Source organism: Aspergillus campestris (genome assembly GCF_002847485.1).
Source record: "Aspergillus campestris IBT 28561 chromosome Unknown P168scaffold_17, whole genome shotgun sequence".
In the NCBI taxonomy this organism is placed as follows: Eukaryota; Fungi; Ascomycota; class Eurotiomycetes; order Eurotiales; family Aspergillaceae; genus Aspergillus; species Aspergillus campestris.
This window is the reverse complement of record NW_020194352.1, coordinates 210,067-235,677: the sequence shown is the minus strand read 5'-3', so window position 1 is coordinate 235,677 and position 25,611 is coordinate 210,067. Positions and strand designations below refer to the sequence as shown.

The 25,611-nt window shown below is 51.7% G+C and overlaps 11 protein-coding genes across 11 annotated transcripts; 6 read left to right on the top strand and 5 right to left on the bottom strand.

Annotated features, from left to right (window-relative positions):
• Positions 1-517: 517 nt before the first annotated feature.
• P168DRAFT_307877 (PT repeat family protein) lies at positions 518-4,532 on the bottom strand. Its single transcript, XM_024839144.1, has 2 exons — positions 4,299-4,532; positions 518-4,224 (listed from the first exon to the last, which is right to left on the bottom strand). The coding sequence occupies exons 1-2, from the start codon at positions 4,321-4,323 to the stop codon at positions 878-880; spliced, it is 3,372 nt and encodes a 1,123-aa protein (XP_024688558.1). The 5' UTR covers positions 4,324-4,532; the 3' UTR covers positions 518-877.
• A 58-nt stretch (positions 4,533-4,590) lies between these two features.
• Positions 4,591-8,971, top strand: P168DRAFT_313713 (CMGC protein kinase; the record flags this gene model as incomplete). Its single annotated transcript, XM_024839696.1, has 7 exons — positions 4,591-4,608; positions 4,723-4,771; positions 7,485-7,641; positions 7,691-8,013; positions 8,059-8,354; positions 8,403-8,565; positions 8,626-8,971. The coding sequence occupies 7 exons, from the start codon at positions 4,591-4,593 to the stop codon at positions 8,844-8,846; spliced, it is 1,227 nt and encodes a 408-aa protein (XP_024688557.1). The 3' UTR covers positions 8,847-8,971.
• Positions 8,972-9,098: 127 nt separating this feature from the next.
• P168DRAFT_261045 (uncharacterized protein) lies at positions 9,099-10,175 on the bottom strand. The gene is made up of 2 exons (XM_024834685.1): positions 9,729-10,175; positions 9,099-9,645 (listed from the first exon to the last, which is right to left on the bottom strand). The coding sequence occupies exons 1-2, from the start codon at positions 9,866-9,868 to the stop codon at positions 9,357-9,359; spliced, it is 429 nt and encodes a 142-aa protein (XP_024688556.1). The 5' UTR covers positions 9,869-10,175; the 3' UTR covers positions 9,099-9,356.
• A 165-nt stretch (positions 10,176-10,340) lies between these two features.
• Positions 10,341-11,880, top strand: P168DRAFT_293839 (kinase-like protein). The gene has a single exon (XM_024837893.1). The coding sequence runs from the start codon at positions 10,558-10,560 to the stop codon at positions 11,827-11,829; it is 1,272 nt and encodes a 423-aa protein (XP_024688555.1). The 5' UTR covers positions 10,341-10,557; the 3' UTR covers positions 11,830-11,880.
• A 489-nt stretch (positions 11,881-12,369) lies between these two features.
• Positions 12,370-13,285, top strand: P168DRAFT_330773 (cysteine-rich PDZ-binding protein). The gene is made up of 3 exons (XM_024841625.1): positions 12,370-12,659; positions 12,825-12,948; positions 13,027-13,285. The coding sequence occupies exons 1-3, from the start codon at positions 12,498-12,500 to the stop codon at positions 13,125-13,127; spliced, it is 387 nt and encodes a 128-aa protein (XP_024688554.1). The 5' UTR covers positions 12,370-12,497; the 3' UTR covers positions 13,128-13,285.
• A 32-nt stretch (positions 13,286-13,317) lies between these two features.
• P168DRAFT_300383 (mitochondrial 54S ribosomal mL46 domain-containing protein) lies at positions 13,318-16,735 on the bottom strand (the record flags this gene model as incomplete). Its single annotated transcript, XM_024838421.1, has 6 exons — positions 13,318-13,605; positions 13,667-14,297; positions 14,896-15,232; positions 15,279-15,816; positions 16,132-16,364; positions 16,411-16,735. 6 exons carry the CDS (start codon positions 16,733-16,735, stop codon positions 13,318-13,320), a joined length of 2,352 nt encoding a protein of 783 aa, XP_024688553.1.
• Positions 16,736-17,216: 481 nt separating this feature from the next.
• On the top strand, positions 17,217-18,844 carry pex26. Its single transcript, XM_024835587.1, has 2 exons — positions 17,217-17,768; positions 17,830-18,844. The coding sequence occupies exons 1-2, from the start codon at positions 17,338-17,340 to the stop codon at positions 18,704-18,706; spliced, it is 1,308 nt and encodes a 435-aa protein (XP_024688552.1). The 5' UTR covers positions 17,217-17,337; the 3' UTR covers positions 18,707-18,844.
• Positions 18,845-18,935: 91 nt separating this feature from the next.
• Positions 18,936-19,216, bottom strand: P168DRAFT_81883 (uncharacterized protein). The gene has a single exon (XM_024842159.1). It carries the CDS (start codon positions 19,139-19,141, stop codon positions 18,983-18,985), a length of 159 nt encoding a protein of 52 aa, XP_024688551.1. The 5' UTR covers positions 19,142-19,216; the 3' UTR covers positions 18,936-18,982.
• Positions 19,217-20,492: 1,276 nt separating this feature from the next.
• On the top strand, positions 20,493-21,813 carry P168DRAFT_276851 (putative succinate:fumarate antiporter (Acr1)). The gene is made up of 3 exons (XM_024835586.1): positions 20,493-20,616; positions 20,675-20,965; positions 21,029-21,813. The coding sequence occupies exons 1-3, from the start codon at positions 20,559-20,561 to the stop codon at positions 21,640-21,642; spliced, it is 963 nt and encodes a 320-aa protein (XP_024688550.1). The 5' UTR covers positions 20,493-20,558; the 3' UTR covers positions 21,643-21,813.
• Positions 21,814-23,497: 1,684 nt separating this feature from the next.
• On the top strand, positions 23,498-24,921 carry P168DRAFT_293832 (twinfilin). The gene is made up of 4 exons (XM_024837892.1): positions 23,498-23,604; positions 23,750-24,396; positions 24,498-24,749; positions 24,800-24,921. The coding sequence occupies exons 1-4, from the start codon at positions 23,586-23,588 to the stop codon at positions 24,914-24,916; spliced, it is 1,035 nt and encodes a 344-aa protein (XP_024688549.1). The 5' UTR covers positions 23,498-23,585; the 3' UTR covers positions 24,917-24,921.
• P168DRAFT_293831 (PHF5 family protein) lies at positions 24,621-25,507 on the bottom strand. The gene has a single exon (XM_024837891.1). It carries the CDS (start codon positions 25,396-25,398, stop codon positions 25,072-25,074), a length of 327 nt encoding a protein of 108 aa, XP_024688548.1. The 5' UTR covers positions 25,399-25,507; the 3' UTR covers positions 24,621-25,071.
• Between the last annotated feature and the right edge of the window lie 104 nt (positions 25,508-25,611).

Sequence of the window (25,611 nt, the reverse complement as noted above, 5' to 3'; positions counted from 1 at the left end):
GGTTGTAGGAGGGGGATTGTTCGAGGTCATCTTCGAGTATCTTCTCACACTGTGGATTGGGTAGTAGCAGTAGTAGTAGATAAAGATCGATGGTTATGATGATGGCCTGGTTCGAGTAGAGTAGTTGTGAGGATGCAAAGAAGAGATCGATCGAAGATGAGAGATGTTTTATAGACTTCAGAGTCAGGTGGAAATGTAAACAAGTGAATATACATCGTGTAGTGAATGCTCAATCTGTCAGTAGGTGCGTGGTTTACAGAGTAGGGCAGTGATAGCTTCGAGTGAATGGCTGTGCAGTGCAGTGCGTGTGTGAACCTGTATATCTTCATTATTACATCATACTATTGCTTGACAGGGTAGACCATACAACAGACTACTAATAGTCGAGTGATTGCTATTAGAAGAGATCACTATATGATAGAACACAGGACTTAGGGCTTGAGGCGGATGGGTTGAAAACAATACAATCTTCCATCTAAAAGCTACTACAATCTACAAAGTAGGATAGATAGGTATACTCCAATCTCATTATCATCAATCATAATCAGTAAATCATTACATCGCAGTACCCATAGATCATATCCTTCCAAGACGACAGACCGTAGCCTCCAAGCAGGAACATGCTGGAAAAATCAACAGGAGTATCATATTCACAATCTGAGCATAACAGTAATGGAAGAAAAGAAGAAAACGAAGAGAAATGACAATATCAAATACAGGGGAATCAAACAAACACGCCCAAATCAAATGAATGTCAGTTTTGGTTTTGTTTTGGTTTTGCGTTGGTTCGCAGTCTGGTCAGATCATATGGGTATGTATGTAGACGACATACCAGATCAGCCAGGCTGCATCACCTCAGGCTCATGCCCCAGTCTATTTACTGCCTACCACGACGGCGGAAGGGCGAGAAGATCACCCCGAAAAAGTCCACAAACACCACGCGGAAGAAGCTCTTCAGCCAGCTTTCGCCCTGCTGGTTGTGGAGAGACACCGCACCCACGGACCGGTTCTGGCTGGTCGCCCGAGAGGTCTGTCCGCTCTTGGCCGTGGCCTCAGGAGGAGACAGTTTCGTCGAGTCGGAAGGCTCAGCCGTGGTCTCCACGGTGGGCTGCTGCGGCTTGTCGGCTTGGTCGTCTTTGACGGCAGCCGGGGGCAGTCGTTCGGAGGACGGAGCGCCCAGCTGTTGGAGGAGCGCTTCACGGTCCCCGGCCAGCGCCACAAGAGCGGGGTCGGCTTCGGGCTCGGGGGTAGGCGGTTCATTGGCCGCGGGCTGGGCAGGGGCCGAAAGCTTGTCTTCGGTGGTCTCTGGCTTCTCGGAAGCCGCAGCGGCGACTGCACCCGCTGCCACACCGACCGCGGCGGCACCAGTGGCGGCAGCGACTTCGGGGGCGATGTCTTTGGGGGCAGACTCGGGGGCTTCATCCTTGACAGGTTCTTCAACAACAGGCTCCTTGACGGGCTCCTCGACAGTAGGCTCCTCCTTGACGGGCTCCTCAACGGGAGGCTGTTCCTTAGCGGGCTCCTCGACAGTAGGCTCCTCAACGGGAAGTTCCTTAGCAGGTTCCTCAACAAGAGGCTCCTCCTTGGCAGGCTCCTCGACGGGTTCTTCAACCTTGGTCGCGGCGGGCTCCTCTGGAGTTTGTTCGACAGCAGGTTCAGCAGGCTTGACCTCAGCGGGCTGAACCTCCGGCGTCACCTCCTCAACAGGCTTAACTTCCTCGGCGACCTGAACCTCTTCAGCGGGTTTAGCCTCAACCGGCTTGACCTCCTCAGGAACCTGAACCTCAATAGGTTTGCTTTCCTCCACGGGGGCAACCTCCTCCACCGGCTTGACTTCTTCGGCGGGTTGAACCTCTTCGGAAGGCTTGGCTTCCTCTACAGGCTTAACCTCTTCGGCAACCAGAACTTCCTCAGCAGGCTTGGTCTCCTCCACGGGCTTGACCTCCTCAGCAACCGGAACCTCTTCAGCAGGCTTGGCTTCCTCGATGGGCTTCACCTCTTCAGCGACGGGAACTTCCTCGGCGGGCTTGGCCTCTTCGGCGGGCTTAACCTCCTCAGGAACGTGGATCTCTTCCGCATGCTTAGTTTCCTCCACAGGCTTAACCTCCTCGGCGACCTGAGCCTCTTCGATAGGCTTGGCTTCCTCGACAGGAGGCACCTCCTCAGCGACGGGGACTTCCTCAGCAGGCTTGGTCTCCTCCACCGGCTTAACCTCCTCGGCGACGAGAGCCTCCTCTGCGGCCTTGGTCTCTTCGACAGGCTTGACTTCCTCAGGAACCTGAACCTCTTCGGCAAGCTTGGCTTCTTCGACAGGCTTCACCTCTTCGGCGACGGGAACCTCCTCAACAGGCTTGGCTTCTTCGATAGGCTTGACCTCTTCAGGAACCTGAACTTCCTCGGCGGTTTTGGTCTCCTCCACAGACTTAGCCTCCTCAACGACCGGAACCTCCTCAGCAGGCTTGGTCTCCTCCACGGGCTTGACCTCCTCAGCAACCGGAACCTCTTCAGCAGGCTTGGCCTCCTCGATAGGCTTCACCTCTTCAGCAACGGGAACTTCCTCCGACTTGGTTTCCTCTACAGGTTTAACCTCCTCGGCGACGGGAACTTCCTCAGCAGCCTTGGTCTCCTCAATAGGCTTCACCTCCTCAGGAACCTGAGTTTCCTCAGACTTGGTTTCCTCAACAGGCTTCACCTCCTCGGCAGCGGGAACCTCTTCCAGCTTGGTTTCCTCTACAGGCTTAACCTCTTCGGCAACCAGAACTTCCTCAGCAGGCTTGGTCTCCTCCACAGGCTTGACTTCTTCAGGAACCGAAACCTCTTCAGCCGCCTTGGTTTCCTCCACAGGTGCCACTTCCTTGGCAACTGGGACTTCTTCAGCCTTAGCCTCTTCCACCGGCTTCACTTCTTCGGCAGATTGAATTTCCTCCTTGATTTCCTCCACAGGCTTCACCTCTTCAGCGACGGGAACTTCTTCAGGCTTAGCCTCCTCCACAGGCTTGACCTCTTCGGCAACCGGAACTTCTTCCGGCTTAGCTTCCTCCACGGGCTTGACTTCCTCGGGGACCGGAGCCTCTTCAACAGGCTTGGTTTCCTCGACGGACTTAACCTCTTCGGCAACTGGAGCTTCCTCCGGCTTAGATTCCTCCACGGGCTTCACTTCCTCAGCCACCGGAGCTTCCTCAGCCTTGGTCTCCTCAACGGGCTTGACCTCCTCAGCGACGGGAGCTTCTTCCGGTTTAGCCTCCTCCACGGGCTTGACTTCCTCCGCAACCGGAGTTTCTTCCGGCTTGGCCTCTTCAACGGGCTTGACCTCTTCGGCGACGGGAGCTTCCTCAACCTTGGTTTCTTCGACAGGCTTGACCTCTTCGGCGACGGGAGCTTCCTCAACCTTGGTCTCCTCCACGGGCTTGACTTCCTCCGCAACCGGAGTTTCTTCCGGCTTGGCCTCTTCAACAGGCTTGACCTCTTCGGCCACGGGAACTTCCTCAACCTTGGTCTCCTCCACAGGCTGAACCTCCTCAGCAACCGGAGTTTCTTCCGGCTTAGTCTCTTCAACAGGCTTGACCTCTTCAGCGACGGGGGTCTCCTCAGCCTTGATTTCTTCAACAGGCTTAACCTCTTCGGCGACGGGAGTTTCTTCCGGCTTGGTCTCCTCCACAGGCTTCACTTCCTCAGCGACAGGAGCTTCCTCGACCTTAACTTCCTCCGGTGTCACCTCCGCGTCTTTCTCGGATTCTTGAGTCTTTTCGACCGGAGCGACGACCGGCTCAGCAGCGGGTTCCTCAGGCTTGGACTCTTCGACCGGGGCCTCGACGGGAGCCTCGACAGGCTGCTCGGGAGTAGATGCGGGCTTGGACTCGACGATGGGTTCATCCAGCTGAACAGCCGGGGCCTTGACGGGAGCGGATTCCTCGATCGGAGCAGACTCCTCCACAGGAGACTCCTCAACCGGAGCGGGAGCCTCAGGCTCCTGCACCGCCGGCGCCTTCACGTCGAGCTCGGCCTCGGGAGCGGACACGGGAGCGGCAACATCCGGGAGTCCCGAGACGGCAGCACCATTCTCTTTGATATCGGCATCGGCGGTCGAATCGGGAGCGGGCGCCGAGACGGACTTGTTGTTCTTCTTCTTCTTCTTGTTCTTGTTCTTCTTTTTGGCGGCTGCGGAGGGGCCGGTTGATTGTGTTGGGGAAGCGAGGCCGTTTTCGATGGGGGCATCGAGGGGGGCTTTTATATTAGCTTTTCTTTATATATAGAGAGAGAGAGAGAGAGAGAGAGGGAGAGAGGAAGTAAAGACATACCAGATACTGCCTCAACGGTGGCCATTATGGAAGCACCAGATCGTGACGTCGTTAAATAAAGAAAGGAAATATAATGACGAAACCGGTCAAGATAGATATATGATAATATACAGCGATCCCGGCTCAGCAGGGATCGTGGGGAGAGGGGAAGGAATTGAGGATGAAGGAGAAGAAGGGAAGATGAGGGGAGGAGAGGATGAGTAAAATAGAGTCAGATTCAAGAACCAAACAAACAGAGAGCAAGAAGGAAGAAAGAGAAAGAGGGGAAGAAAGAGAAGCAGGAAGAAAAAAAATGAGAGAGAAAAAGATAGTGTGCCGTGATAGGCAAGTCAAGTGGGTTGATTGGCGTTAGTTCGGGGGATCTAAACCATCATGGATCATTCCTACTTAGGGATTCATCGGGATAGACTCATCATGGTCTGAGGATCAGCGTTGGCCCAGCAATGCCTCTGCTTTCTCGACGGCCGATCATCGTGCCATTCCTCCTCTAACTTCAAATCGGACTTCCCCTCTTACTCTTCTCTCCATCCTACAGGACAAAAAACACTAACCCTTCAGGATGAGCCGGAAAATGCGGTGAACGGCGACTCGGGGGATCCACTGTCTCCACTTTGACCGCGCTGATTCGGTCGTCGGCGGATGCTGCATCCTCTGTTGCATCCTATCACTTGATGGAGTCTTCTGATTGGTATGGAGATATGCTGTTCTGGCTCCAATCATCCATTCCTTCCATCTTTCTTATCTGGAGATGGACTCGATATGTTCTCCGATCTGATATCAAGGTCAATATACTGCATATCATTTGATATGGCTGATCTATACGTATATAGACTATCGACTATATTGCGAGTATTGACTAACATTGCCAATATCGATATTTGCCATATTGCTAATTGATTGCTATTATTGATTGATATATTCGCTCCCACTCAATGCATGATTCATCACACTCAATGCTTCTCAAAAAGAAAAAAAAGAGTCAAAATATCTCCAAATCTTCAAACTCCACCACCAATCCCTCCCCCTCCCCTCTATGCATCGTCCACATGGCTTCATCCCTCCCCGCCACCCCATTCGGTCGACTCGCGTACACCCCCACGTGCACAAACTTCTCCTCCACCCCGTAAAAGAACCAGGTCACCTCGCGCAGCTTCTTCCACGTGCTGCTAACCGCCCCGGGCGTCATCGTCATCGCCGTCGGCACCGCCGACGGCACCTGGTACCAGATCCAGAGCGCATGTCCGATCCGCTCCAGCTTGATCCGCAGCGACTGCATCCTCCTGCCACCCCCGCGCGGCTCCGGCACACAAAGCGGGGAAAGACACCAGTCGGCTCCGTCGGCGGTGGCGCTCACCGACGAGGCGTGGACGGTGCCCGAGCAGAACTCCATCCCGGCTTTGACCCATTTGCCGGGGCGTCCTCCCGCGCGGGTCGTCATGCGCCCCGTGGCATCCGACGAGAAGGATCGAGGAGCCGCCCCCGCAAAGATCACCAGGCCCCCTTGGTCCCACTCCATCTCCCAGTCGGCGCTGACGGTCACCTCGGCTAGCACGAAGGCGCTGCGCAGCGAGGTGAACACGATGGGTGCGGTCGACACATCCCCGTTGGGTGGCTTGCGCCAGAGATCGGTGTTGGGTCCGGCGGTGAGCGTAAAGTACTCTAGACAGGGGGGGAGGGTGAATGTGGGAGGTAAGTTTAATGGGGTGAACGATGAGCCTGCTGGTGGCATTTCTTCTTTCTTTTCCTTGATTGCACGTTTGGATTGATGTTGGGTTCACACGTTGGAAATTCCGGTCAAGATGTTGATGGCGCGAATCGTTGGATGAAGATGGGTGAGAGATCCCTTCAACTCATCAGTGTAGGGAAGGGCAATCTGGACGAGGAGAGGTCGCCGTGCCAAGCGTAGAAGCAAGGAGTTTCGTCAACGTTCTCAGCACCGGTGCAGGCGAACAGGTTTGATGACAGAGTAGAGATCCCCAACAGAAGATATGTAGACACGTCTGGGTATAATAAGTAACTAAATAAACACGAACCGAACAAACAAAGATAAATCAATCAATAACAACCATCCCAACCAAAAGAAAGTCAACCCCTGAATGAAATCAACAGCTGAAAGATGAGATGAGATGTGATGTGATCAGACACTGACAGACATCGCCAAACACCCTGGCAAAGACTCTGTCCAACCGAACGAGCGAACCACTCCGCTGGAACGGACGGTCATTTGGTCTGACGAACCCATCCCCTGGTCTTTTGATCCTGGGCTTCGATGACTGGTAGATATTTCTGTTTTGGGGGGGTTCGTGGTTTAGTTGATCCATGCTGGGGTTGTGATTTGTGGGTTGCATGGGCTTTCTCCGGGTGCATTGGGGGGCATTGTATAGTGTTATTGGAGGGATCATTGTGGAGGATGGCTGGTTTTTGGAGGATAACTGGTGGTTCTTGAACGGATTGGATGGAGGAAGGAGGGTTAGCAGGAGGAGCTGAAGCGATATTGCCACTTGTTTACGCCACTATTCAATTTAACTATTTGATTCGGGTATTTTATTGATTGTCTCTATATTGTACTATATTGGACTGTTCTATACTTTATTTATACTTCATACTATACCTTATTCTATCTCTGTTTATACTGTTTCACCATGTTATACTCTATTTATATTCTGTTTATACTATTTGATACTCTATAAATCAAGCAATTTATCATCCTTCCTCCAGTTGGCTAGAGATGGTGTCATCTGTCACGCAGGGCGCTCTATCACTTCATCACATCTATTTTATTATGAGAGCTAAAATTATCTTCTACCACTGTATCTATCTACATTATACTTTTGAAACTACATTGTCTATATCTACATTTGTATATTTCACACTACTATGTATTCAGTCTGATAATTTTCTAAAGCTCTGGTATCAGTGGTATGTATTGCAGCCTCAGGCAGACATGCATCACCTCCGGCTTGTTTCTCTTTGTTTACCATTGTGATACTCTTCACCAGTGGTATAGAACTTATCTTTCATGATGAGAGTCATACAATCTCCTCGCAGTCTCTCCACTCTCCCTCGTCGAGTTCCAATCCCTTTATGTTCAACCAGCGTCCAGTACGCGCACGCGCCGCAGTGTCACATCCTCGCGATGGACATCGCTCCCCAAGGAGTTTACCACTTCTGGACTCGATTTTATAGACACTTCTGTAGAGATTGAGGAAGAATCTCTCCCGAATTATCACCCTAACAAGTACTACCCAGTGCGACTAGGGGAGGTCCTCAACAATAGGTACCAAATACTTGCCAAGCTGGGCTATGGAGTGACATCGACTGTTTGGTTTGGGAGGGATTTATAGTGAGTGCAGTTCTCATCTATCATGATCAGTAGATTAATTTAGGTCCAGTGACTCCAACTATGTGGCCCTAAAGGTATATGTAACAGGGCAAGAAACAAACCACGAGCTGAAGATCTACGAACGTATCAACTCCGTCTCGACCGCCCATCCTGGCAAACGATTCATCCGCAAGCTCCTCAACCATTTCCCTATCCAAGGACCGCATGGTCGACATACGTGTCTTGTCCATGAGCCTCTTGGAATCAGTTCCGGCGAACTAATGCAGTGGATTCCTGGCCAGGCGATGACCCTTGAGGATCTAAAGCCGTGTATCCGTCAGCTGCTTGTCATTTTGGACTTTCTACGCTCCGAGGCCAATGTGATCCACACAGGTACTTCTTCTGTTATACTTGGTAACACACAGCTAATAAATTAAGATCTTCAACTTAAAAATCCCCTTCTCCCGGCACCTGATCAACAGACGCTGTCCAGCTTTGAAGAAGCAGCAGTGAGAACACCGTCCGCTAGGAAGGTTCTGCACGATCGAACAATATACACGTCCTCAAGATTCCCACCCAGTAACGGTATCCCCCTGTTGAGTGATTTCGGCGAAGCTCGATTCGGCGATGAGGAGCACGATGAAGATATCATGCCGAATGTTCATCGAGCTCCTGAGGTTATACTCAAGATGAAGTGGGACTCCAAGGTTGATATATGGAATATTGCCATGGTTGTACGTGTTTCGGCAAATTCTGCTATGTTTTTCTACTAACTCGTCAAGGCATGGGACATTGTCTGCCCTCGTACTCTCTTCGATGGTAGAAACTCCGACGGCATCTTCGATGACCGGGTGCATCTTGCAGAGTTGGTTGCCCTTCTAGGCCCTCCACCGCCTGAATTTCGCCAAAAGAGCAAAGTCAGTTCGGTTTTCTGGGACGAGTCTGGTATGACTGCTTGTTTTAAATCCCCGTCTTTGAAAGCTGAGGTTACTAATTATACCGTAGGAAACTGGACCCAGTCAGTACCTCTCCCTGATACAAACCTAGAATGCTTAGCTGCCAAAATCCGGGGAAATGATAAGCAGGGTTTCTTGCGATGGCTTCGCACAGCTCTGCAGTGGAATCCAGCAGATAGACCTACAGCTTTGGAACTTCTTTACGATGAGTGGATGATGAAGGGGCTTAACCTACGGAGTTCCAAGCCAGTCAAAGAAAGAGACAACTAAGGGCATACCTCTCGAACATGATCAGGTCCTATTCTTTGAGTGAGTCTTGCCATCCCACTACTTCAATACAACCAACCCCGCTACGCGTTGACGACCAAAGGGTATCTCTGCAGCTAGAGGCCCACTTGTCTCGCAATAAGAACCGTAGATCATACAGCTGAAAAATGAGAGATACGTGTGACTTAACAAGTACCAATTATCCTAGCAGAAAGAAGGGCACCCTCTAGGCAGCTCATTGTAAGGAACTGGAGTGCTTCCCGAGCCGATTCTCCTGAAGTATGCAGCGTGCTTCCAGCTCACCACGAAAACGTCAAAAGGATGGGCAATTTTTCATTTCAAAACCCCATCCGATGAAGGAGCTAGGAGCACGTGCTACTCACCTACGAGCTAGAAGCAACCGTTGAATCAAATTAATGTTATCTGCACAAGTTACAAGGACGGGTGCGGGTGGCCTCCTCTTCGCATGTCGGCTCAAAGCAACCAGGCACTTCGAACGGATGATTCGAATCTTTAGTTGCTTGGGAGATGGCTGTAGCCGATCTCCGGTACGGCCTCAAGGTCATCCTCTGATGGCCATACTGTCTTTCTTCCTTGCTGCCTTTTAGCCGAGTCCGCCTTCTCTCCCGCATGAGTTGCGCGCACAAATCCAAGATTGTCCCTCCCAGTAACATAGCCATGGCTTGCGACATGAGTCCCACGCAGGAGCTGATCCTCGTCTTTGTAGCAAAGAGTCACGTGTGGACCCAGAGGATCTTTCAGGTGTACGCCATTGAAGCTGGTCGTTTCATGGATCTCGGACCTGCAAAGTCATCGAGCGTCAGTTAGCACTTCGTAGGGCCCTTAGGGAACAGAATGCCATCGAACCCCAGATTGCGGCCATACCTTATAAGAACCGCCTTTGGGTGGAGCTTTCTGTCTCTCGCTGTCTGATATGCCAAAGCCACAAACTGGCGCAGGCGATCTTTATCCTTCGGGACCATACCCTTGTAAAAATAATATTTCACCATGTTGACCGTGGACATATTTGCTTGAGTGAAATCCCGAGTGCGGTTTGTCGGCGCGGAGGTAATGTCTTAAAGCTTCGAAGTGAGGAACCTTTGTGGGATGCGACTGTACGACATTCCATCCTCGATTGTATCTCCTTATTTATAGAGCCCGGTCCTGTCTACTGTGACAATATCATCATTGGCAATGGCCAGGGCCCTGCATGGGCAATCCTATCCAAGGGCGCGTAAATTCCATCGAGTAACAATGTAGACGATCGGCAGGGGCCCGATGCATGATTCCAGGCGCCAAATATATATATTGCATAGTCGCCATACTATGAAATCCTGGCGGCTGTTGGGGGTGATGAACAAATGTCACTGTCTGCTGCGTCGTCCGTTGTTTCAATGCGCGCGAGACTTGGGGTCTCTATCGGCCAATAGATAAGCGCCGTGCCCGGACATTCTCGCACGCGGCTCCACTTATCTGACCTATCTACACATCTGCCTCCTCCGTACCTACTCAGGACAGGAGACAATATTTTAGGATCCTTTCCCAAGAGTCTGGTGGTAGGGCGATGATCAGACTGTTGTCTTCAGCCATCCGGTCATTGCACCCACATGGTTTACAATCCAAGATCAACCGTTCTGCCCTTTGTAAAGCCAACTTGCCACCGCCCCGGCACACCCAACCTCGCTACGCGTTGACCACCACCGCGTTCACCTCAATGGCGGCCAACGACGAGCTGAGTGCCCGCTGCCTATACGAGCCTCTCGAGGGAGTCGAGAGGCTAGAGAACTATCGACCCGGCGGCTACCATCCCGTACAAATCGGCGATCACTTTCAGGGCCGATATCGCGTGGTTCATAAATTGGGATATGGCAGCTATTCAACGACGTGGCTCGCCCGTGATGAACGATTAAATACATACGTTGCGGTAAAAGTCTGCACGGCAAACTCAAACCCAAAAGAAGCGGACATTATATCCACTCTCACGCGGTCACCCTGCTCTCCAGCCCATAATCTTGGACAGGCAATGATCCCGTTCATTCTAAACAGGTTCACCATACACGGCCCAAATGGCACCCATGCTTGCTACGTGACCGCACCGGCAAGGGCTAGCCTCTCTGGGCTAAAAGATGGTTCGTGGATCCGCCTATTCCAGCTCGAGGTCGCCCGGTCCTTGGCGGCGCAACTCGTTCTTGCGGTGGATTATGTCCACGCCCAAGGGTTTGTCCATGGCGACCTTCACCTAGGCAATATTCTCCTCAAAGTGCCCCCAGGCTTTGACCATCTCTCCCCCGAGCAATTATATGAAAATTACGGACAACCGGAACTAGATCCCGTCGTCCATTTAGACGGGAACCCGCTTCCACCTGGCGTTCCATCCCACGGCATTACGCCGATCTGGCTAGGGGAAGCCAGCGAGGCAATCACACCCGCAGAAGCCCGGATCCTGCTTTCCGACTTTGGCGAAGCCTTCTCGTGCTCTACAGACGCCAAATACGAGTCTCACACGCCGCTCGTCATCCGACCCCCGGAGGCTCGGTTCGAGCCGGAAACCCCTCTGTCTTTTCCATCCGATATATGGACCCTCGCCTGTACTATATGGTCTATTATCGCCCAGCGGCCGCTGTTTGAAGGGTTTCTCGCCACGGAGGACGACATGACGTGCGAGCAGGTCGACGCTCTTGGTATCTTGCCTGCTGAATGGTGGACGAGGTGGGAGGGGCGCCGACAACGGTTCACCGAGGACGGGAAGCCACTCAGGCGCAATCCTTACCGATCGTGGGTGGATCGATTCGAAGATAGTGTGCAGCAGCCTAGACGGGAGAGTGGGATGGCGCCGGTTGATGCTCGCGAGAGGGATGCTCTGTTTGATATGCTACGGTCGATGCTCTCGTTTCGACCTGGGGATCGTCCTACTACGGGCCAGATTCTCCGGTCTGAGTGGATGGTACGATGGGCTTTGCCTGAATATACTAAAATCCACGTGTGAGTCGGACCCGGTGCTCCTCATCCGGTCCTGGAGGGTGGGGGCGCTGGTTATAAAATAAGGTAAAGATAGTGGGGGGGGGGGGGGGGGGGGGGGGGGGGGGGAGGTACTCAAATAGTTCCAGAGCTATCCTGGGCCTGCTAACTAAAATGGTTAGTAACTAATACTATATCTAATGAAGCTACATATTCCACAGGTTTATCTTATAGATGAGTTCACAACGCGGTAAGAGGTACAGATCATCAATATAGATTATTCCTAGTAGTAGAAGAACAGTAACTGCTGTCTCATATATGGCATAAGGGGAGAGAATTCATGAACATCATGACCATTCAGCTAGACAAGCATTGAATCTACTTCTGATATAGGGCTGGTTTATGGTATACATAATAGAATTACTTTTTTTTTATATACCATCCGAATAAGAAAAAAAATTAGAAAAAACCATTTACATAGAAAAATGAACATAAAAGACCAATCAAACAAAGTTACGGCATCCCATTCAACCCACCCCGCAACATACATCATCTCTCCTACTACTCTCTTCTCTATTCCTCCAACCACCCACGATAACACCACTACACCTATCAATAACCAACTACAACTCTCAACATATTCCATCTAACAAAGACAAAAGGTATACAAAAGGAGTATAAAGAGAAAAAAAGAAAATGGTTTGCTCGAAATGCGCCAAAAAGCTGAAATCCACCCAACTCGCCACTCCGGACGTCAAGCGTCGGAGCGAGATGTACTATGGGAGTAGCAGTACCAACGCCGGTAGTAATGATAAGGCCAAGGGGAAGGCTACGCTGGGGAATACTGGGATTGGAAAGGTTTGTTTTCTTTCTCTTTCTTTCGTCCCTTATGTGTTTTGGTTGTTTACCTTACTTTCTGCCCTTTCTATACTGCCTAATATACTATATACCTGTCCGTATATAGTATATACGATTGAGCCATACACCTACTATAAATAATATCATACTAATCAGTATTCACAGAACAAACTCCTCTCCGCCAAAGCCAAAAACCCCTACGCGGCATACGCCTCGTCCTGCACTCAATGCAAGACCAAGACCGAGCAGGGGAGGAAGTATTGCCAGCGGTGTGCATATCAGAAGAATGGTCTGTCTTTTCTTTTTTTTTTCTCCTTGTCTTTGTTTTATGTTTGTGAGGAAGTATACTGATAGATATGGTGGATAGCATGCCCCATGTGTGGGAAAAGTCTAGCTGAAAAGGCTGCGACTGCTACGGCTAAAGGGCAGAAGCCGGTTGTTCAGGGGCAGAAGTTTAATCTTAGTTGATTTCTTTTATTTACTCTTTGGTTGGTGTTGGTTCTTTTTTTAGTTTCCTTTGGTTGATGCTGTTACTTGTCTATCAAAGCACGGCGTTAGGTTCTAAACGGATAAAACAATAGATAGCTAGCTAGTTATACATGGCATGTAGTATATGCAGTCAAGACACCTCTCCTCTCCTCCCTACTCAGTACCGATCCTACCGATCAGCAAGCATATTCTTGACACTGCTGTAATAATGATCCACCACATGCTGTCCAATCTCCTCCTTGGACAACCACCGGAAATCCTGCAGCTCCTGGTTGTTCCCCGACAGATCGGCCTGTCCGCCCATGATACGACCCTTCATGAAGAAGGTCTTGGCGCCCTGCAGGCCCGTGTCCGTCGGCCGGCGGTAGGTCTTGACGTGGTGTCCGACCGGGTGGTATCCCACCATCCAGGTGTTGATGTTGACGCCGGCCGTTTGGGTCAGGGTACGTTCAGCAGCCTGATAGCACACTTAGCATTGTGAACAAGGCGGGGGGAGAGAAAGAGAAAGAAATAAATACCAATCGCAACGTCTCGTCCTGCTCAACAGGCGAGCGAGGAAACCTCCAATGCCCAAACTTATCCCGCACAACGAAATACAGCGTCCGCTGCAGCGCGCGGTTCAAGCTACGGAAATCACCCTTCTCGTCCGCCTCCGTCACACGCGGATAAGGACGCGGGATCTCCTCGCGCTTGCTCGTATCCTGCGACGTAGCATTGACAGTCTCCTCGGCGTCGCGGATGAGCATCTCCGCCTGATAAGCAGGGTCCGACTCGGCAGCGCCAACGAGCAGCTCGTCGTTCCACGCGTCGGGCGAGTAAGCGTTGTAGTTGCCGATGTCCCGCGCGGGGGTATGACGCTCCTTGATCTTGCGCTTCCAGTCCTCGTCGGCGGGCGTCCCCCGCTTGAAGTAGAAGTACTTGGTGAAGGGCAGGGCGAGGCGCTCGTTCAGCCGGCGCTGGTAGAAGTGGTAGGCTTTCTCGAACGGGTGCAGGTCGCGCGTGATCTGCGGGGGGCGGGACAGCACCACGCCGGCGTTGATCGTGTATGTCGGTTTCACGACGGGGTAGACGGGCGCGGTCGTGTCGGGGGAGGGCGTCGTCGCCGTGGCGTAGCTGCGGCGGACCAGCGTCGTCTCTTTTTGTTGGCAGCTTTTGCACACGGGTCCTACATCATGCAGTGGTTAGTTCTAGTCTGTCTGGAATGGTTGGAATCACATACGCAGTGCAGACGCAATGCGCCGCGCTCCATTGGGACCGGAAGACATCTCAGGCGTGTGGACAGCTTGCTGGGACTTGAGATAGAAGACTGATTGATCCGATACGGGCAAGAAAAGTTGGCGGTCACCTGTTTGGAGGCTGAACTGGGTCTAACGAGATCGGGTTAGATCCACACGTGACCGTCTATTTTTGCTGGTTTATATTTTCCGCCGATTTTTCCCTTTCCCTTTTCTTCTTTTCTCTCTACAGCACCTTCTTATCATCACTGCGTTATGCTCTCCACGACCAGTTGATCATTTACTGGTGCTCAGAGTGAGCGCTTTGTGCTCGCGGCCTTTTTTCGCTAGCGGTACCTTCTTAATCAAGGTGTACGGTTAGATAGTCGCTGCGGACAGATTTTTATCTATTTTATATGATAGTGCCGGTTTAGGCTATGGTAGAAAATCATATCATTCATATCAATTATGTTACGTATAATACGAGCAGAGTATCAATGAAGTTCACTGTCGTGGACTATCCCAAATAGCACATTCTCTCGCGAGTGCCAAACACTCGCAGCCGGTTGCTATAACGCTCCCAGAAAAGTGCACCCGGGCGTGGGATCAGTTCGCCCTTGTCCACCTTGGCATGGGCCTCCGAGCAGTCGGTCAATTGCGGTGACCGACTCGGTCGCCCGTAGCCATAGGACTCCTCCATGCGGAGATTAGTAGCGAACATGTGGTGCAGCTCCTCCGATGACATTCTGGGCATCGTGTCTCGAAGCTGGACGGATAGTTTGAGGAAGACCTCCGCCGTCAGCAAGCTATCATAGCCCGCTTCGTGCTCTGCTGGCGCCCTGCAGTACTTTCGGTAGTATTCGTGCAACACTGCGCCCATCAGCTGAGGTCGGATCTCGGCGAGGTTCCAACATACCAATCATAGGCGCCCTGATGGGGAGGAGTTTTTGATGGACTTCGCCGAGCGAGGACGGCGGATTGAGGTCGCCGCAGCTATGCGTCGCCAGGTATTTGGTATCAACCACCCGGGGAAACAGGCTCCGTGCCATCACCTGAAAGTCCGCCACACTGTCTGGCAATGGGCCAACAAAGCATCGACAGAAGTAGACCAAATCCACGAACAGGTTATGGCCTACCAGCAGAAACTGGTTGGTGCGCAGATCCTGCTTCACCACGTCCGCAGCCTTTGTTACTTTAGCCAAGGAACGGCCAACTCCCATGTCACTCTGGAAACAGCTCGGGTCGAGATCGGAAAGATCCCCGCCAACTAACGCCTCGGCCAGCCATCCAAATCCCTTGGATTTGCAGATCTGCTGCATCTTTTCCGTCACTCGATTCGCATTTTGGGCTGCCTCCCGTTTCTCGTCGCGTTGACAGATCTGAATGAATGGACCCATAGCGGTTGCGGTCAGATATGGGTACTCCATCTCGATCAGCCCATGGACCAGCTTCTTCTGATGTCGGCTGAGTTCCCGCGGCATGTGGCTGGGTTCGCTGAGGTATGTCGAGGGCCTGGGTGGCGGGATATTGAGGTATTGGTCACGCCAGCTGAGTTCCCCCAGCATGAGGCGGGATTCGGTGGGGTATGTAGAGGGCCTGGAGGGCGGGATATTGAGGTAATTGTCACGCCGGCTGAGTTCCCCCGGCATGCGGCTGGATTCAGCGAGATATGATGTAGCGGACCAGGGGGGTGGGATATTGAGGTATGTGTCACATGGCTAATATGCGGTCAGGGGGGTCTGTCTGGCGGGGGCCGGGGATGGACGTACTTGCACATTGCTATGGCCAACCCATTGGTCCACCAGAGTCCGCACCGTATTCAAAAAGGCGATGGATTCCGGTTCGCTGTCGCCCACCTTCAGCGTCTGACGTGTCGCGGGAAGACCATCCTTTTGCATGGCTCTGGCCACGGCTTGATTGACTTCCTCGGACGAGAGATAGCCGACTCCCCGGTCGAACACAGAACTCATGGAGAAATTTTGCTTGAAGAGGAAGCGCATTGCTGGGTCGGTCAGCTTCCAGACAAATAGGCGATCTGAACCACCCACCGTTGCTTTGGAGCGTGAAGTCTCTCTGTAGATCCAGCCCGCTATCGACGATTGGATTCAAGTATAAATGGTATGGTCTCAGAAGGTACTGTCCTTTCTCCGCATCCTCATGGACGATGGTCAGACCGACTTGGAGGATCTGGTATTTCTCGGCACATTGCTTGATTTCTGCGTACCGCTCCTGCAGCGACTGTTTCTCGTTACTTTTTCTAGGCGAGATCGGGATCCCGGAGAATTCCAAGTCCAGGGCGACAAAACAGCAATCGGACAGTCGGGACAGGATTTCGGGTAGGAGGTCGTAGAATGAAGAGGCAGTGATATCCATGGCGATTGATAAGTAATATGAGCGGTGTTAGAAATAGATCAAGCCCTTCAAACCAGTCGACATTAGTTGTCATGGTCAGTGTCAGTGTCAGTGTCAGTCAGGTGCTGAGTGAAGAGACCAAAACATGAGACAGGCTGTTTGTCGGAGGAAGGTAAGCCTGGAGTGACTTCTGTTTCTGTGGCTAGAACTGTGACTGAGGTTATGTGACATTCTGAGTGATTGACTGTCCTCATATAGAAATGCTGTAGTCATTTCACGCAGAAACACCGTCAATATACTGGATATATATCAGATACCTGGAGAAGTGCTGTAGAGTTAATCCTATAGATATGCCGATCCCGTGACTGCCCCGGACTGTGTATTAATAGAGCCTGAGGTACCCATCGCGCTAACCGCATTCGGTCCAGGCCGGTCAGCCCCCGAGCCGAGGGACAACGAACCCCGACTGGAGGATTCACAGGTACTAAACTAGCAGCTTTCATCTCAGACCAACCACCTCTATCATCTATTATTCTATTTTACATATTTGTCCCTTTGTCATTTCCCACGGATTGACCTTGTGAACTTCCCTAACTCTACAGATCCATGCTCCGGCGGTGACAATGGCCGATTCATCCCACATGTCGGCTTCCCAGCTCTCCTCCTCCTCCACCCTCTCCCCCTCCAAGCTCTGTTCCAAAACATACAAGAAAGCCTCACAACTCTATCTGACGCGTCGACTGCAAGAATCGTTGACGGCCCTGGAACCTGTCATTACACCAACTGCGTCAGATGATCACTACAATGGCGACGAGTCAACACCGCCCATCGCGACGGTGTCGGCAACCTGGCGCATCAAAGTGTGGAATCTCTACATTACACTCCTGAGTGCCATTGTCGAATTGGGGCCGGAAGAAGGGAAGCACTCGTTTGGACAGAAGGAATGGAAGGCTATCTCGTCCAGCGTGCGCGAGGGCGGCATCTGGGAGACGGTCGTGCAGACGGGGTATCAAGGATTGGAGGGATCGGTTGATGCGGAGGTTGTGTATAATCTGTATGTGGATAGATCAAGATTGCATCAACAGTTACTCAAGTCAGCGTGCTAACCTCTCCAGTGCCACCCTCCTCCTCAACCACTCCCCCTCGCAGGCCCTCAACCAACAGCGCCTCGAGACCTACCTGTCCTCATACGGCCAACCCAACCTCGACGTCGCCGAACACATCCGCAACTCCCCCTCGCAACGAGGGAAATTCCGCGTCAACGGCGGCACCGACACCCCGAAGGATCTGGAGGCGCGGATCCGCATCATCGAGCTCTTCACACTGCACGTGCTGCCACGCAACGACGAGTGGGAGTACGCGCAAGAGTTCATCAACCTCAGCGAGGTGCTCGATGAGGAAAACAAAGACGTCTTCCTGCAGACGCTCGAGGGGCTGAAGGAAGAGCGCGAGCAGGGCGAACTGCGCTCAGCGGCGCTGCAACGCGAGAAAGACGCCCAGATGGAGCGAGAAGCGCAGGTAGAAGAGCGCCGACGGGCCGACGAGCTCGCAGCCGCCGAGCGGGCGCATCACAGCAACACCAATAAGGCATCCAACCGTCCTAAAGGGGAGGCGGAGAAGTCGCGCCCGAACGGCAGCAGCCTGCGGGGCAAGAAAGCCGGGGATAAATCGGCGGGCAGCAAGTCCGGTTCGTCCGCGGGACGGACGGCATTCTCGCCGCCGGGGTCAAAGAGCGTCAAGAAGCCGGAGAAGCCCGAGCGGGCACGATCGACGCAGGCACTATCGCAGGTACTACGCAATCTGTACCAGTACATCGTGCGGACGGTGGCGGGCAACCCTCTGTCATTTGCGCGGACGCTGCTGTTCCTGCTGGGGATCGTTGTGGCGTTGAGCCGGCAGAATGTGCGGGAGCGGATCCGCCGGTTGACCGGGTCGGGATGGCAAAAGGTGAAGGGGACGGTCGGGATGGGGGTGAAAGTGAGTTATATCTAACTCTAACTGTTTTATAGTGTTTTCCTTTGTTCAGGATGATCCGATGAATGGACTGTTGTATAGCCTTATGATTGCAGAATCAATACTTTGACATCTGTATGTGCACCAGATTAGTCTAGTATATTGTATCTAGTGATGACTTCTAAAAAGTACCATATGTACTGAATATGATACCGTATACAAATAGATGGGTAGTAATCAAAGACCACCGATGAGATAGATCAAACAAGACCACTCATACATCCATATCTTTCCCATATCTTTCCCAGTATTGGATCAGGATAAACCAACAATCACGTACGTAGAAATAAAACAGTAAACAAAATCCATATTCAGTATCATCCACCTACTACGGAGTACTCCGTACAAGCATTTCATATCAGAAGCAGGACGATCATCATGTGCTTCTGTGGAATTTCCATGTGATGTCTGCATTTTTGATTATGCATGCTGTATGCAGCAGTGCAGTACTCCGTACGCGGAGTATTTCCGATAGTACCCAGGTCATAGAATCTATACTGTACCTACAACAGTGTACAATATATAGTATTCTATCTAGATTCATTCAATATAAAGATCGTAGAGTATACAACTGAATTATACAGCGGAATCCACCCCGGGTAAACTGGGTAAAACGGGTAAACCTTGAACCGCAACCGCACAGTCGGGACAGTCAACCCGGGCCGATATCTACTATCTGTCGGAGTACTAGGTAGTAATAAGGTTATCGGCTGAGCTCTTGGAAGACTCATTTCTAAATCCATAGTATATGTACTACAATATTCAAGAGAATATACAGATCGATCCTCTATCAATCATAACCCCATATAATTTTGAACTACTCCAGTCTCAGACTTATCAGATGGTGACGGACCTCGGCTCAGCCGGTCTTGGCCCGGCCGAGATCCCCCGCTGTATGTATGCCTGAGGCATCTCTATTCTCCAGAACCAATAACTCTACACGGACTCTGATATTGATAGGGCTTGCACTTGTACTGCTGTGCTGGTCAACTGACATTCCGTATGCCACCTACAGTACATAATACAGCATGTGAACAGTGGATCGATGAGGTCACGGGAGTGGCGGCTGGAGGCGGATATGATGATGACATCCACTGACTAAGCCGAGGGTTCTCCGAAGCCGAGGTTTACTTTTCTATCTTTTGAATATGGTAGTGATAGTACAGTACGGAGTATGGAGTATGAAGTATATATACTATTCTATTCTACTATTCTATACTATCTATATACTAGATAATATATACTCAAGTATAGCGAGTTAACTACCTGTAAAGTAGACACTCCGTAGATATGATAGACTTCCGCTCGTCCACCTCCGCTTCCCCGTCTCCAACCATTCCCTCTAAGACTCTGGAACCAACTCTGGACCCCCGGAGGGGCAACTGAATGGATAATATTGAAATTGGGTGCTCCATAATGGAGTCGGGAGTCCACACTGGAGACAGCAAAATGATGTAGTGGATATTTCCGCCGGCGCCCCGTCCTCCGATGGTCTTTTTTTTTACCCATGACTATTTCCCTTTCGCAAGTACCTCGGTGGACAGCCGAGGTGAACTCCCTCTCTGCATTTCCATACTTCCGTGTCTCCCCGTTTTTGGACCATTGCCTAAGATCCGATATCGTCGTCTTTGTGGTCAAGTGATTCATTGTCGATCCGTGGATTAATTGTCCAATTGACTCTTTTATCCTTTAATTTTCCTCTCTTCTCTTCTTCTTCTTTTACTTCTTTTACTCTTTTCTTCACTCTTCGACTTCTTCTCCTCTCCCTCTTCCTCTACCGCTCCCTCTATCTTCCTCTATATCCTTCCCCCCTCGATCTCCACTCAACATCATGTCCGCAAAAGGAGGCAATGGCAAGAAGCCCGCTTCTCCCGCCGTCAACCTCATCGGTATGTCCATATACTCGTAATTCCAACGACCAATTGAGGCCAAAGCTAATAAGATCAGCCGGTGGTGGTGCCGGTATGATGGAGGCTCTCGTCTGCCACCCCCTCGACACTATCAAGGTCCGCATGCAACTGTCGCGCCGCGCCGCCGCCGGGAAGCCCCGCGGCTTCGTCACCACCGGTGTCGACATCGTCAAGAAGGAGACCGCTCTCGGTCTGTACAAGGGTCTGGGTGCCGTCCTGGGTGGTATCATCCCGAAGATGGCCATCCGGTTCACCTCGTATGAGTACTACAAGCAGCTCTTGGCCAACAAGGAGACTGGGGCTGTGACCAGCAAGGGTACTTTCCTTGGTATGTTCTCTCTTTTCTCCCCCCTTTATAATGGAAAAAAAGAAGAAAAGCTAATAAGATCAGCCGGTCTCGCCGCCGGTGTCACCGAGGCCGTCGCCATCGTCAACCCCATGGAAGTGGTCAAGATCCGTCTGCAAGCGCAGCACCACAGTCTGGCGGATCCCCTCGACGCCCCCAAGTACCGCAGCGCGCCGCACGCGCTCTTCACCATCATCCGCGAGGAGGGCTTCAGCGTCCTCTACCGCGGTGTGTCCCTGACCGCCCTCCGCCAGGGTACCAACCAGGCGGCCAACTTCACGGCCTACACGGAGCTCAAGGCTGCCCTGCAGAACTACCAGCCCGAGTACGCCAACTCCCAGCTGCCCTCGTACCAGACGACCCTCATCGGTCTGATCTCCGGTGCCGTCGGCCCCTTCTCCAACGCCCCCATCGACACCATCAAGACCCGTCTGCAGAAGACCCGCGCCGAGCCCGGCCAGTCCGCCGTCTCGCGCATCGTCGTCATCGCCCGCGACATGTTCAAGACCGAGGGTACCCGCGCCTTCTACAAGGGTATCACCCCGCGTGTGATGCGTGTCGCTCCCGGTCAGGCCGTCACCTTCACCGTGTACGAGTACCTCAAGGGTAAGCTGGAAGCTTCCAACTGGAAGTTTGTCGGCGGCTCTTTTGAGGAATAAACACCATACCACAGGGTTAGTGTTTTCCGAGGGGTAAGAAGTGAGAAGTGAGAAGTCGAGAAGTCGAGAAGTCGAGAAGTCGAGAAGTCGAGCATGTGATACCGATCTGATACCATGGAGCATGGTGGCGTTGCCGTGTCGTGATGTCCCTTGCATCATTTTGTATATTCCTTATTGTTTCCTTGTCTTTCCTTGTGTCAAGGTGTTATTCCGCCATTTAGCGGCTGGTTGTATATATTTGTTTTCTTTTTTTTTTTTTTTTTTTTTTTCCGCCCTATATATATTCCACGGGCGATGGTCGTTGGCATTGGATAGAGACAAAAACAGCACTGTATCGAATACAATACCACAAGAAACTTCATCTATTCAGTAAATCTATCACTATACAATCCAATAATCTAGTACCAGACATAGGAAGGGATATGATTCGACGGTGGATGGAAAGCTGCATGTGCCCATGCAGCGCCAAGTGCGTTCTAACCTTGTTGGGCTTTCACATGCACAGCTGAGCTGAGCTGAGGCACCTGACCACGTTCGTTTCACATGTCTGAAGAACTTACCTCTATAGACAAACTTACCTGTATAGACAAACTTACCTGTATAGACAGGTCTAGACACCTGAGGCAAACTCAGTGTTCCGTGGACCGTCTCCCTGGGACAAACATATTGAATTCCGTACCTAGATGACTCCTGCGAGGCTGCAAAGTGAACAGTAGTCATTCCGGGGGAGGTAGACGGTCTGACCAGGGCGACGTGTCTATCGCTCAGGCAGGATTATCTGACCTGATGAGTAGTCACGGCCGAGAGGGAAGTTCGAACCGACTGTAGTGTATTGGATCTCAAGCCAGCCGGCTACATGTAGTCCAGTTTCGATGTGATCGGTACTCATCGTCAAGGATCTGCCCAGATGGAAGAAGTTCAATGTGAGATGGAGAGTCGTATGGTATCCTCCTCGTTGAGAGAGTTCAGCTTGTCCAGCTGGGGTCCATGGTTGACGGTTTAGGAATGATAGGGAGTCCAAGTCTGATACTTCAAGGCCGCATTTGACAATGCAGTCAACGAGATCTAGTATCCCTGTTGAACTGAGTGACCGGTCCAACCTGGCAAGGTATACTGTTAAACAGGAGATCAATACCACCGAAGCGCCAATAGGAGGCTTGAGAACTAGGTTAGCGCAACACTAGGGGGTGTTGGTGGGGCGAATCTGAGCTTCTTTCGAATATCTTGTCTCCTGTATGGAGTATGAGTATGGGGTATGGGTTCAAGTTTGAGAGAGAGTTTGAGCTGGTTTCTGCGATACTATTTACTTGGGGCTCTATGAAGGCGGGTGTCTTCTCTATGTAATGAGGGATCGTAGTTATTGATAGGGGGATGTGAAGTAGCTGGAGTATATCTAATCGGAATATATATCTAACAGTTATAGTCCATCGGATATTCATCCTCTATATAGGGTTGAATAGTCAGCCTACTATCTGTCATGTTTCACTGTCTTATCAGAAAGAATACTCAAGAAATGATCACAGGATGGTAATAGATTTTCAAGTGTTATTATAGGATGAATCAAGACATGAATCTATATACGGATATTAGTTGGATACTCAGGGGTTGACCCAAAGATACATTAGAATATATCCAGGCTAACATACATTCTTATGTCCTTCCTTGACAAACATAAGTAGTAATGATCAATAAATCAAAATCAAGAATATTACCCTATCTCTGATGCAGTAGATATATATGCCCCTATAGTATACCGTCAGCACGCCGACCAAAATAGAAAGCAACCCCGCTTATCACACCGCTCTCCATAGTCCATACCCCTCTCGGTCTCAACAACAACAACAACTACTACTACAACACATCCCTACACCACCTTTGGACAGACCACCCTTGGACAACATACTTGCAAGATCAGACCACTTTCCCAGGCTGGTCTCGTCAAGATGCAGTCCGGAATCTCAGGTGAGCCATCCATCATTACAGTCCATCTATCATTCCCTCCCTCGCGTCCAGCCATACAACCAGTATCTATTGATTCCACCATCCAATATCCAACACCACCACTTGGTCGAAAGAAAAGCATAAATAAATAACTAATATGAGATAGTCTCCCCCGAACTCCACAATGCCTTCACATCCTTCACCTCGGACGACTCCATCTTCTGCCTCCCCGTCACAATCACCACCGAGAGTCTCCAACCCCTGACCCCCATTCCCTTCTCCACCCCCAACGACTTCTACGCCTCCCTCCCGAAGTTGGCCTCGATCCTCGAGCCCAAAACCCCCCTCTACCTCCTCCTCCGTCGTCCCTCGTCCTCTGCCGCCCCCACCCTCATCGCCCTCACCTACATCCCATCCAATGCCCCCGTCCGAGCCAAGACCCTCTTCGCCTCGACCCGCGCCACCCTAGCCCGCGAACTCGGCACCGAGAAATTCGGCGCCACCATCTTCGCCACAGAGGAGGACGAGGTCGTCGGCGAAGAAGCCTGGCGCGAGAGAGATGCCGAGACCGACGGGTCGACCGGCGTGGCCGCCGCCCAGCGCGAGCAGCTAATGGGCGACAAGGAGCGCGAGCTGGACGCTGTCCGTCGCGCCGAGGACGAGGCCCGCTCCGGCACCCCTGGTCGGGATATCGGTATTGGCGGCTCGTTCAACCGTGCGGGTGGGCCGTCTGGGATGCGTGTGTCGATGCCTGTCGAGGAGGATGCTAAGGAGGCGCTTGCTGGGCTGCAGCAGGGTGGGTTGGTGCAATTGGTGAGTTTCTACTCGTTTTTACTTTCTTATTTTACCCTACTCGCTTTTCGATTTCCTTTCTTGTTTTGTAGATATTTAAGTGTGGTGAATTAACGTATCAGGCTATCGACATCCCCCGGGAAACGTTCACGCTGGCTGCCTCCGAGGCCGGCGTCGACGCCGGCTCCGTGCAGTCGCACATCTCGCCCTCGGCTCCCCAGTACACGTTCTACCATTATCCCGACTCGGACGTCGTCATCTTCGTGTACACCTGTCCGTCCGGGTCGTCGATCAAGCAGCGCATGCTGTACGCCAGCTCCCGGATGTCTGCGCTGCACCTGGCCCAGCAGCAGGGGCTCAACATTTCGAAGAAGGTATGTCTGGATTGATCCTCTCGCGTTCCGAATCCATCTAATGACTGTAGATCGAAGCGTCGTCGCCCGACGAGATCAGCGAGGAGAGACTGCACGAGGAAGTGCACCCGGCTCGCAACGACGGCATCAACCGGGGATTCGCGCGACCGAGAAGACCGGGCCGGTAAAGGGTCTGGAATCGATTAGACCAGTGGTAGTAGCATAGCATATAGCATAGAAGTCTGCCTGAATATATCCTGTCGACACTTCCACATAACCCCCCAGGATCACACAAACAAAGTAAAGTAGATAGAAAGAAAGAAACAAAGAAAGAAGATCAAGGTCAATGATTCCGAAAACTCTTCTTCTGATAAAACAGATCCGTCCTCGAACTCCCCAAATTGATAATCTTCGGACACCCGTCCCGATCCTTCTCCAGCCGGGTACACTCAAAGCAGTAAAAGGCATCGCTGATGCCCTCCCCGCCGCACACGATGCACTTATTCTGATAGTTGCCGAAGGAGCACTCGTCGCAGATACGGACGAGGGTGGTGGGGCGCACGTAGGAATCGCACACGGGGCATTTGCCGTCGCATTTGTCGCACAGGCGGCCGATGGAGATGCCGGGTTGTTTGCGGCACATGACGAGGTCGGGGTGATGGCGGGACATCTTTGTTTTTTAGGGGGGTGATTTATTGAGTGTATTGTAGGTGGGTGGTAGAAAAGGTGTGGGTGTCTTGGTGAGAGGTGTAGATGATAGCGTGGTTGAAGTAGAAGAAGGAGAGGGAGGGAAGCTGTCGAAGGCGCTGGAAAGAAGAATCACCCGTGGTTTATTAGTGATGGTGGTCCGTGCACGGCTAGTTGAAGTGCATTGCATAACTTG

Excerpts from the sequence above, each read along its gene's own strand:
- P168DRAFT_307877 (XM_024839144.1), bottom strand. The coding sequence starts at position 4,323 with ATGGCCACCGTTGAGGCAGTATCTG. Across the intron at positions 4,225-4,298 it reads CACCGTTGAGGCAGTATCTG|CCCCCCTCGATGCCCCCATC; the intron begins GTATGTCTTTAC and ends CTAATATAAAAG.
- P168DRAFT_261045 (XM_024834685.1), bottom strand. The coding sequence starts at position 9,868 with ATGTCCACGGTCAACATGGTGAAATATTATTTTTACAAGGGTATGGTC. Across the intron at positions 9,646-9,728 it reads CCAAAGGCGGTTCTTATAAG|GTCCGAGATCCATGAAACGA; the intron begins GTATGGCCGCAA and ends ATGACTTTGCAG.
- P168DRAFT_293839 (XM_024837893.1), top strand. The coding sequence starts at position 10,558 with ATGGCGGCCAACGACGAGCTGAGTGCCCGCTGCCTATACGAGCCTCTC.
- P168DRAFT_330773 (XM_024841625.1), top strand. The coding sequence starts at position 12,498 with ATGGTTTGCTCGAAATGCGCCAAAAAGCTGAAATCCACCCAACTCGCC. Across the intron at positions 12,660-12,824 it reads GGAATACTGGGATTGGAAAG|AACAAACTCCTCTCCGCCAA; the intron begins GTTTGTTTTCTT and ends CAGTATTCACAG. Across the intron at positions 12,949-13,026 it reads GTGTGCATATCAGAAGAATG|CATGCCCCATGTGTGGGAAA; the intron begins GTCTGTCTTTTC and ends TATGGTGGATAG.
- pex26 (XM_024835587.1), top strand. The coding sequence starts at position 17,338 with ATGGCCGATTCATCCCACATGTCGGCTTCCCAGCTCTCCTCCTCCTCC. Across the intron at positions 17,769-17,829 it reads GCGGAGGTTGTGTATAATCT|TGCCACCCTCCTCCTCAACC; the intron begins GTATGTGGATAG and ends TAACCTCTCCAG.
- P168DRAFT_81883 (XM_024842159.1), bottom strand. The coding sequence starts at position 19,141 with ATGCAGACATCACATGGAAATTCCACAGAAGCACATGATGATCGTCCT.
- P168DRAFT_276851 (XM_024835586.1), top strand. The coding sequence starts at position 20,559 with ATGTCCGCAAAAGGAGGCAATGGCAAGAAGCCCGCTTCTCCCGCCGTC. Across the intron at positions 20,617-20,674 it reads TCCCGCCGTCAACCTCATCG|CCGGTGGTGGTGCCGGTATG; the intron begins GTATGTCCATAT and ends TAATAAGATCAG. Across the intron at positions 20,966-21,028 it reads CAGCAAGGGTACTTTCCTTG|CCGGTCTCGCCGCCGGTGTC; the intron begins GTATGTTCTCTC and ends TAATAAGATCAG.
- P168DRAFT_293832 (XM_024837892.1), top strand. Across the intron at positions 24,397-24,497 it reads AGGGTGGGTTGGTGCAATTG|GCTATCGACATCCCCCGGGA; the intron begins GTGAGTTTCTAC and ends TTAACGTATCAG. Across the intron at positions 24,750-24,799 it reads GGCTCAACATTTCGAAGAAG|ATCGAAGCGTCGTCGCCCGA; the intron begins GTATGTCTGGAT and ends TAATGACTGTAG.
- P168DRAFT_293831 (XM_024837891.1), bottom strand. The coding sequence starts at position 25,398 with ATGTCCCGCCATCACCCCGACCTCGTCATGTGCCGCAAACAACCCGGC.